An 11,192-nucleotide genomic window follows, 5' to 3' on the forward strand; every position below is an offset into this window, starting at 1 on the left:
GTTAGTGTACGACCGTGATTTATCAGGCACAAACAGTAACAACCGAAAAAGCACAAAACCTGTTCAACAGAGGGAAAGACAGAAAACCCTACCCGCAGGTGGTCTTCCAGAGTAGACATGGTCATCCGACTATAGCCCATCTCCTCGGTAAACAAGCCCTCGATCACATCCACTTTCATAATACACCCCACTGCCTCCTGATACCTCCCAATTGCTGCTACACCGTCCAACCATGGCTCTAATGGTTCGCCTATGGGATCCACGCTCGCCCTCCTCGTTCCCTCTGAGGTGGCGGAGCCCATGGGCTTCTTCCCAGTATCTTTCCTCGGCTCTTCTTCTGCCTGCCTCTTCCTCGAATCTTTGAATATCTGCTCTTCTGCTCGCTTCTTTGGCGCTCCTCGGGCAGGACCGACAGCTGCACTGGTCCCTTGACTCCGAGCAACTGACATATGGGGAGAAGCCCCCACCCGAACTGCCTGCGAGCCCCTGGCCACCGTAGCAGGCGAGCCCCCAGCTACCATAGCAAGCGGACCCTTCTTGGCCATCTTCGTGAGCTTGGTCACCATGTTGGGGTCGTTCCTGCTCGGTTTCATTACTGCAGACATCCAACACAAACGATTAACGCTGAGTAGCGTAAAAATAAAAATAAACCTTACCTGCAGCACTGATCAGGCCTTCACTAGCAAGAAGTCTATCTGCAGCCCTCTCGGTGCTAGGCAGCGACAGCACCTGGTTCAACTGCTCCTGCTCGGCGGGAGAGAGGTCGGCTCGGTCCAACCCAACTGCATTACCCATTAGATTTGTCAACATCAACTAAAAGAAATAAATGGACAAACATTCATGTATGCATGTGTATGGATAATAAGCAAACAAAGGCTCAATGGACGAAATCTCGCCCGACCGCCCGACCTGGCATTCTGAAGTGCCTCTGTATCCTCTTGAGCCTCGGCTCTATCCCTTCGGCAAATTCTCACGCACCCGACGCATAGAACCAGTGCGGTTTCCACGTCTTCTGAGAGGAAGGGTTGCTCTCAATTATCTTACCCATTGCGCTCTGAAGATAGCAAAATCCAACCTGGTGTGGGCTCCTTTTCAACAGAAAGCAGTGCAGCATCTGGTCTATGGTCGGCTCGGTCCTATGTACTTGTCGCCACAACGCTTGAACACTTACCATTGTCCTGTACACATTGGGGTTCATCTAGTGTGGGGCTACACCGAGTCGACTCATCCATTCTTGCAAAAACGGGGATAATGGCAGACGAACCCCCTGCTTCAGCATGTCTGCACACAAGGTCACCCATGCCAATGGAGGCGTGCTCGGTCTCTCATCCCCCGTAGGCGCCCTCAGTATCACACTGCTCGGTATAGCATACTCCACCCGCAACCGATCCAACTTCTGCTGCGTCATACTGCTTGGATGTTCATCAGCTGACCATATATCCTTGGTATCAACTCCTGTGCTTGTCTCAGAACGTCATCCGAGCTTATAGCCACCCTCGTGTCAGCCTCATTGGCTTCTCGCCTATCTCCCCCTGTGCTCGGGTGGATACGCGCCACGTCATCGTCTCCCTCCTCATCCGACCCGATAACCACGCCGGGTATCTCTCCTCGCTCCCCTAGCTCAGTGCCCCTGCCACTCTGGTCGACACTCTCTGCCTCCTCACCCTCTATTCTTCCTACAGCTCTACGGTACTCGAAAGTCCCTCCGAGGCCGACGGGCATATCCTCGCCCATCTGATCGGCTACACATTTTTACTCCACCACCAAACAGTACGACGGAAGACCAGGACAAGTCTATGGATCAAACGCACCAAAACAAGAACACTCGACGAACAAAATCTGGAAACCCATAAGGAAAGACTCGGGAATTTATAAACTCTCTCTCACAGAGTACAAAGAAGGAAGAGGAAGGAATGAAGAAAAGAGAAGAAAGGAAGCTTACCAGAAACAAATGTCGAACTGGGAACGCCTTCTGCACAGCCTTCACGCACCAAAGAATTTGCCCAAAAAACACTCCGGTCAAAAGCTTTCAAAACGGTGGTAATTGTAGTATAAATGCTCATGCAAGGTCGTTGTCCCCAAAGATTGTTTGACTAATTTGTAATTAAACTAACTCTTAGTTAATGATTAAAATAGATTTTATCAAAGATCTGAAATTTATGAATTTGAAAAGATTAAATTAACAATAAAAGAAATCTGAAAGTTAGGAAATAATAACAGCAAAGACGTAATAGGATTTTTAAACTTAACAATTTAGAGAAAACTAGGGTTTAGCCATCACCGTCACAATCCTATGCAACTCTATCAATTACTTATGAATTTCCACATATTTGCTTGGAAGGTTAGGTTTTCCTAATGCATATTCTCCTTGTGATGTTCAAGCGAAACCGTATATCTTACATGCAATCCGTCCGTAATGTTCAGATCAAATATAAACATGCAAAACTCATTAAGCTTTGTGAAAACCCTTTGAAAAACCATGCAGTCCTTAAGAGCGTGATGTTCGCCGTAAGTGAACCTACAATTACTAATCACAAGAAGCCCTCCTCAATTTCAGGGTGATGTTCCAACAAAAATTACATCAAATTACTTGTCTAAATATCCTAATGGTGATCAGTCATTAAAATAGATAGATAGTTTTAAACGCAGTGATTAATAATTCAAAGCAAACATGCATCCATTCATAAGCAAATTAATAAAATTACATATTCATGCTAAGGCTTATGGCCTCGCCCTAGCAAAAGGAATTAGTTACGCATACTCATAACTAAAATCCAAGAAAATATCATTTGAATGAATAAGAATAAAAACACCTGGAAGTAGAAGCTCTTCAAAAACCCTAGCCAAAGTCGCGTTCAAAAGCCAAAAGAGAAGTTCTTAAAATTCTGTGAAACATAACTTAAATACCTCCTAAAACCCAGCTGCCCAATCTCCACAAGGAAACTAGGTTAAAATAAAATAATACTAGAAAATAAAGTCCAAATTGGACTAGGAGAATCTGCCCAGCCACGTTTTGGGCTCAACTCTCCTCCGAATCTGGCCCAAAATAGCTTGTTTTAAATATAAAAACATTCTGAACATATCTCCAGAAGGCCACGAACCCATCTGAGGTCATCTTGGGCTCCAAAAACGCAATAAAGGCCCAAAATGTCACTATTCCAGCACCGCGCACTGCTCATTTATTTTATTGCCAGAGAATAACCGTTTGGTATAAAAATCTATAATTCTGCTAAGATCAAGCTAAGTGACTCATGAACGTCCTCCAACTAAAATTACTCAAAAATTCGTTCATTTGATTATGTTTTGCTCCAGAAGAAGTCGAAAGTCCTATATTGGAAATATAATTCAAAGTATCAAAATTCTTCCAAAATATCAACCAAAATATACTAAGAATGGAGTTAAATATATAATATAAAATATACCCATCAATCATCTTTCTTTTCCACTACCAAAACACAATGTGTACTTTTTGGGGTTGAAGTGGGTGTAGTGAGAGTGGCTATGGGTTTAGGAGGTGGTTGAGGTTTGAGCTTGAAATTGGGGGAGACAATTTTTTTTATTAATTTCATTTTTAGATTGAATTTGGATATTTAATAATTAATTACAATTTTTTTAATTTATTTTAAATTGAATTGTTTTCAATTTTAACAAAATTTTGATGGAAAGGATCATATTTGCTAACTTGATTTTTGATGTTACAACATCCGATAAGTCTGATTTTGTCAACCAAGGTGCAACTAGAAGATTCCATCGTTGTCAACCAGAACACTCGAAACATGAACGCATGCAATTTATTATCAAAAATCCAAGACTAGGACATTGCAAAACTGTTAAATCACAACCACGCATTACCATATCTCGTGGGAAATAGCAAGTTTCAATAGTTATTAGTTGGCAAAATCTGAGTATGTGGTTTACTTTGGGTCGGGTCCCCATTGGGTCCCCGGCTCTAACGGGGGGGAATTTTTGGGGCCAAATCGGGTACGCGTACGGGTGAAACCCGAAAAAAAAAATCCTCTACGGGTGTTCGGGCCGGGTATGGTAAACATATTCCCGTCCTCGAACCCGCCCCGAAATATATATTTATAATTTTAATTAATATATATTTTAAAAACCTTTAAACATTTTTTGGATGGAGGCAAGGGGTTTCGAACCCATGACCTCCTCCTTTAAAACTCAAGAGCTTACCAATACTCCACTAAGGGTCCTTTTGTTATAAAGAAACAATTAATTAATTTAATGGTCATGATTCCAGTTCCAGCTAACAAACATGGATTTTAAAAACAAAATTCATATGCAAACATTTATAATAATCAATAAATTCAAACAATCCAAATATAATGGAAAAAATCAAAACACCATAACAAATACTGATTTTAAAAAACAAAATTCGTATGCAAACATGTATAATCGACATATTCAAACAATTTAAAGATAACAAAAATAATCAAATGCCACAACAAATATTGATTTAAAAAAAAAAAAAATTTATATGCAAACATGTATAATCAATAAATCCAAAGATAACGAAATAATCAAACATCATAACTAACATTGATTTTAAACAATAAAATTCATATGCAAACATGTATAATCAACAAATTCAAATAATCCAAAGATAGCGAAAATAGTCAAACACCAAACATCACATTTACATTAGACAATATACTATCGCAACAACTGGATGATTAATGTAGATTGGTAATCAAACACTAAATAATCAAACACCAAGTCATACATAGATTAGAACTCTTCATCAATTAGATGACTAACGTAGATTGGTAATCACATACCACTCTATGGGTATATGACGGAGGTAGACAAGAAACACAAATTACTCTCATAATCAAGGTATCCATATCCATATATGGCGGGAAGAAGAAGAACCATATCCATGTACAATTTTGGTGTTAAGATGAGAAAGAAAAAGAAGAAAAATAATGAGACTTTAGCAAGATTCACAAAAATTATATGTCATTAATTCAAAAAATTGGAAAAAGTATATTTATATTTAAAAAAAATTGGAGATGGGTTGTGTGTTTTGAACCCTTGACTTCTCAATTACAAGCCCATGCTTACCATCAATGCACAAACAAACGTTGTGTTTTAGTGAAATATTTAAATTATTTAATACTTGCATTCCAGCTACAATAAAAAACACTAACCCTATCCCTAACAAACATCATTTGCGCTTTCTCTTTTTACTTTTCTTCCATCGCCGCCTTCTTTCTTATTCCTTCTTCTTTCTTCTCTCTTCTCTCTTCTTTCTTCTTTCTTCTTTCTTCTTTTTTCTTTCTTCTTTCCTCTTATTCTTTCTTATTAGAATATTGGCAAATCAATCTGGTTGAGTGTTTGATAATACGGGCACTTTGAATTTTGCATGATTGAGCACATTTCAGCTTTTTTTTCTTTATATTATTTTATGCTTGCTGAATTGGAGGTCTGCTATTTCTATCGCTATGGGTTTGAAGTTTTTGAGTTGGGGAGAGTAATTGATAACTGTGTTATTTTGGTTTTTTTTTTTTTTTGAAACTTTCATTTGATATCGATTTTGTTCTTAATTTGTTTCTTCTTTAGTGTTTCAGGGGGATTCGGTTTCTTTTTGTTCTGATTCAAGGGGCTTCGTTTGTTTCATGGAGTTCTTGTTTATATTTTTTCCTTAAAAAATCGGGGATTCGGGGTATGGGGGATGGTCCCCCGACGGGTACGGGGCGGGGAGTCCCCAAACCTTATTAAACGGGGATGGGGGAGGGTTTGGGAATCGGGGTCGGGGATGGTATTGGCAAACCTGGACCATACCCGGCCTGTTGCCATCCCTAGTTTCAGGGGGATTCGGTTTTTTTTTGGTTCTGATTCAAGGGGCTTCGTTTGTTTCATGGAGTTCTTGTTTATATTTTTTCCTTAAAAAATCGAGAATTCGGGGCGGGTATGGGGATGTTCCCCCGACGGGTACGGGGCGGGGAGTCCCCAAACCTTATTAAACGGGGATGGGGGAGGGTTTGGGAATCGGGGTCGGGGATGGTATTGGCAAATCCGGACCATACCCAGCCCGTTGCCATCCCTAGTTTCAGGGGGATTCGGTTTTTTTTTGTTCTGATTCAAGGGGCTTCATTTGTTTCATGGAGTTCTTGTTTATATTTTTTCCTTAAAAAATCGGGGATTCGGGGTGGGTATGGGGGATGGTCCCCCGACGGGTACGGGGCGGGGATTCCCCAAACCTTATTAAACGGGGATGGGGGCGGGGACGGAGGAGGGTTTGGGAATCGAGGTCGGGGATAGTATTGGCAAACCCGGACCATACCTGGCCCGTTGCCATCCCTAGGTAGAACATGCTTTACATGTACTCATACCAGCCTTTGCTAGCAAATCCTTTGCGTACTTTGACTGATGTACAAAAATAGCCCCATTACTATGATACGAAATCTATAGCCCCAAGAAATAGGATAGTTGCCCCATATCTTTCAACTCAAAAACATAACCAAGATCAGCAATGATTTCTTGAATGAGACTCGTATTAGAACCCGTTAAAATGATATCATCTACATAAAGAAGTAAGATGACTACATCTGAACCACGATGCTTGACAAATAAATTGGGATCAGATTAAGAGACTTTGAAACCCAGAGAAGGTAAGTATCCAGTGAACTTTGAGTTCCATGCCCTTGGAGCTTGTTTCAACCCGTATAACGATTTCTCTAGACTTCCGACCACTGGTCGAGCCCCTCGTCACACCCTGCCCTCAAGATCGGCTCGGTATGTTTAAGTGACCTGGCTTACCAATGCCACGGGGTGTCTTCTAGTGGGCTCGTCTCATAGTGGTGGTATGGCCTATCAACAGTAGCCCCCCAACTCTTAACTCAAGGAGCCAATCTTGGGTGGGGAGTTGCTTAGCCTCTCCAATTCAGATGAGTCGAGCCCTCATTATCCAAGCCGTAGCAAGGGTCGGGTAGTATAGCCCCCAAGTCTACAGCTGATCAGGGTCCTTGGAAGATGGGTTGTGGTGCCAGGTTTTAAATTGGAGATACTCGAGTACGAGTGACGTGGCTCTGGTTGATTGGCTACGCCAAGCATTTAATGGCCTTTCCGAAGGGTCGCATCAGATACATTTGCTGCCGCTTCAACTAACGGCTCAAGTGGTGTGACCACGTGCAAGCATCGTGATCAGGGCAGGCTCAAAATGGACGGTGGGGATGATCGGGTGGTTGATATAAATGGAAGAGGAGGGCACGTTCGTGCGAGTGTTCTACCATTGCTGCCGTGCGAGAGCTCTGAGCGATTTTTGAGCGAATTTAGTGAAGGAATTGGTCCGACGTTGCGGCAATAAAAATTTCCGGTAAGCATTCGCCCTTCCTCTTTCTTTTCTTTCCTTCCTCATCCTTCTTCCTTTCCCAAAGTCGTTTCTGTGTGTAGGTTGGTTTTCCTGGGTTTGGAGTGTTAGTGTTCGTCGGTTTTTTCTTGTTTTGGTACGGTTTGATTCTTAGATTCCACCCCTGCCCCTCTTCGGTTGTTTGAAGTGTTTATAAGCAGTAGAGCGATGTCAAGCCCATCAGACATGTCTGATTCGCAAGAGACGCCGAGCATAGGTCTGTATTTAGGGATGATAGGGAGGACGATGATGTGGTGGAGCAGATGTGCGAGGCGGCCGATCAGATGGGAGAGGACATGCCCATTGGTCTCAGTGGGAATTTCGAGTACCAAGGGGTTGGGTTGGCTGAGCAAGGTGGAGTAGGTACTGCCGAGCAAGGTGAAATGGGTACTTTCGAGCAAGGTGAAGTGGGTACATCCGAGCAAGCGGCGAACTAGAAGGTGAGGGAGGAGTCAGAGGTAGTCACAGTGGCCGTATCTGGCTTGGGTGGTGGAGTAGACAGTCATGTGGGTTCAGAGGAGATCAAGGACGGATGGTCAGCTGACGATCACCCGAGCACGATGACCCAACAAAAGTTACAACGCTTGAGAGAGGAGTATGCCATTCCGATCAGTGTGAGGCTAAGAGCACCGACCGGGAATGAGAAACCGAGCACGCCCCCCTTGGCTGGGTGACGTTGTGTGTTGATATGCTGACGCAAGTGGTTCAGCTACTGTTATCTCCATTCCTACAGAAATGGATGGCTTGGGTCGGTGTGGCTCCACATCAAATGTTGCACTGCTTCCTATTGAAGAGGAGTCCATACCAAATCGGCTTCAGCTATCTTCAGAGTGCGATGAGGAAAATGATAGAGAGCAATCCCTCTTCCTAAAAGACATGGAAACCGCACTGGTTCTACGCCTCGGGTCTTTTTGCCTTTGTGTGTGTTGCTAGGGGTTGGGTGGTTTTTGCTTCATTTGCCTATTCGCCCCTTGTGCTGTTATTTTTTTCTTTTTTGTTTTTGGTGTGCTAACACATGGCTACTGCAGTGGAATCAAGTGCAGGTTGATCAAGTGCTTGCGTTGCCGAGCCGATCTGTCCGCTACCGATCAAGAGCAAGTTGGTCAAGTGCTTGCGTTGCTGAGCAGTGAGAGAGCTGCAGACATTCTTCTAGCGAGTGAGGGACTAAGCAAATCGATAGGTAAATGACTGCTCTCCCCTTCGTGTATACGCAGGGATGAGGCCTAATCGAAACGACCCCAGTATGCAAGCGAAGTTTATGAAGCTGGCCAAGGGGTCGGAAAGCGGGTCGGCCTGTGCATCACAACCGCCTCGGGTGGGAGGGTCGCCACATATATCAGTGGCCAGGAGTCAAGGCGCGAGCGTGGCTGCTAAGTCATCTCGAACAGGGCAAAAGAGACGAGCCGAGGAGGCTTCAGCACGAGACACGGGCAAGAGGCGTGCTGAGGGTGAGCCGAGGCGAGACACGGGTAAGCGGGCAATGAGCTCGGCAGTTCCTCAGGCAGGAAAGAGGTCAAGTGTGGACCCTGTGACAGGACCATTGGAACCCTGGGTGGACAGTGAGCGAGCGTTGAGTGGCTATCAAGAAGCGGCTAGGCGAGTATTGAAAGTGGAGGTTGGGGAGAGCATGTTTCCTGAGGAAATTGGGTAGTGGCATGACCATGTCGGCTCTGGAGGATCAACTGAAGGTAACAGGTTCTGACCTCATTCTGGCTGTATATTGCTCTGCAGACCTGTCCCCATTCTGTTGTCTTGCTGCAGGCTACATTCAAGCTCTTCGTCGCTGCCCAGAATGTAGCTGCTCATCGAGATTTCGACCGAGGAAAGAGGGACGAGCAAGCCATGACTATGGCCGAGCTGAACAGGACCTATGGGGAGAAGGCCAAGGTGGAGGAGGAGCTAGAGCTCGTGCGAGGTCGTCTTGATGCCGAGATGAAAAGGAATGCCGATCTGCTGTCGTTGGTAAATAAGTTAACTGCAGAGAAGCGTGGCCTAGGCGCAGAGTTGTCCGAGTCTCAGAAGGAGCTGGGTGAGGCAAATCGAAAAATTGAGGCCTTCGCATCAGAGGCTATTGGTTATTTTTTGTTCCTAATTATCAGTGCTTTTGTGATCTTCATTTCTTATGGGGTATATCATGTTCTGTTTATATGATCATGTCTTCTTATTGACAGCATTACAGTGTTCTACTTTGCCAAGGAAGAGCCAGATTGTAGGTTTGTTCCACTATTCCCTGAAGCATTTGTGCCAGTGAGAGTCCCCTTTCAGAAGGTTTCCGGGCAAAAATTTCGTCAGCCCTCAGGAACAGGCATTGATTTAGGTTTCTTTGAGTTGGATGATCTTTCAAAACCATCACCCGGAGAAGATGTATTTCCGCTTGTAATATCTGCTGAAACATTTCCACCTCATTCAACAGATGAGCATATTGTTGAGGCTACCCCAGATACATCCCCTCGTATGCAGATTACTCAAGCTGTACTAGAAAAGAACAATGGTGACCATTTCCAAGTGAGAGTAATTAGGCAGATACTGTGGATTGATGAAGTTCGTTATGAGCTACGTGAGATATATGGAATAGCAAGCTCGACAGTGGAAGGCTTTGATGACAATGACCCTGGGAAGGAGTGTGTGATATGCATGACTGAACCTAAGGACACTGCTGTGCTACCTTGTCGACATATGGTGAGACTTTATCTAAGATTAGATATTTATATTGAGAGAGAGAGAGAGCTAATTACCATAGATTATGCTGGTGAATCTGTACTAGTACCATATGGTAGAAATGCTGTTAAGAATAATGATCAGGAAGGCTCAAGCACATTGTGCTCGAGCATGTGTCTTGTGAATGAACTCATCGCGGCACATGGGCTTGACTCATCTGATCACCATCTACCATTAGTTGGTCCTAGAGGAGATTACTGCTAACCTTCAAGTTTTCTTAGTTCATCTTAGTAGTTGCTAAAGTATCAGTAGGAGTGAGAGCATTGGATGGTTGGGTCACTAACATGGTACCCTGGTTTTTATCATCTCTTTTTCAAATTTCTTTTGAAGTACCCTAAATGTATTTTCTCTAGATGATGAGAAATCAAATTTTTTATTATAGTTTTGAGTCCTTCATAACTCCAAGAATTGTATACAACATTGCAAGCTAGGATAAACACCTCTATTCTTTTGCTTTTCACTTTTAAGACTACAGTTTCTTATTCTCATTTTATTTGTCTTTTCCAGTGTATGTGCAGCGATTGTGCAAAAGAGTTGACGCTTCAATCCAATAAATGCCCTATCTGCCGTCAACCCATTCAGGAACTCATTGGGATCGAGATAAATAAAAGTCGTCAATGAAGATACTTTTTTTCTCCATACTATGTGGATTGTGGTATGGCTATTGACTTCTTTTATGTGTGCTTTCACCTGTTGTATAAATGCATTTTTGTTTTGTATATTGTAATTGATGCGATGTTTTCTAATATGCATGTGATTATCTTACATAGCCTCTCCAAGAAAGAACTTTCTTAACCATTATACACGTGGTGTGTGTGAGCCACAAGCTTTCTTCAACAGTTTCCTACACATGCAACTTGTATAGAACTTCAAAAAACAAATGACAAGTTAAAAGTGTGGGTCTGATTTCCTTCATTACATTTAAGGAACCTTCTTGTCAAATTACATATTTCAAAGAGATGGCTGAAAAACTTTCCACCAGACCTCCTGTTCCTCTAATGCATCAGATGTTTTTTTGAAGTTTTTGAGTTATACAGTATTTAATTTAAAGTTCTCAATTTTCATGCTTTTTATGCACACTTCTCACCCTTTTCTTTTCTTGGGAGAG

The 11,192-nt window shown here is 43.0% G+C and overlaps 1 protein-coding gene across 1 annotated transcript; it reads left to right on the plus strand.

The window, feature by feature from the left end:
• Positions 1-9,027: 9,027 nt before the first annotated feature.
• Positions 9,028-10,849, plus strand: LOC110769085 (putative E3 ubiquitin-protein ligase LUL4). Its single transcript, XM_088246996.1, has 4 exons — positions 9,028-9,054; positions 9,128-9,450; positions 9,538-10,045; positions 10,592-10,849. Exons 1-4 carry the CDS (start codon positions 9,028-9,030, stop codon positions 10,703-10,705), a joined length of 972 nt encoding a protein of 323 aa, XP_088103122.1. The 3' UTR covers positions 10,706-10,849.
• Positions 10,850-11,192: the final 343 nt, after the last annotated feature.

This window comes from Prunus avium, chromosome 1 (genome assembly GCF_965620075.1).
Source record: "Prunus avium chromosome 1, drPruAviu1.hap1.1, whole genome shotgun sequence".
In the NCBI taxonomy this organism is placed as follows: domain Eukaryota; kingdom Viridiplantae; phylum Streptophyta; class Magnoliopsida; order Rosales; family Rosaceae; genus Prunus; species Prunus avium.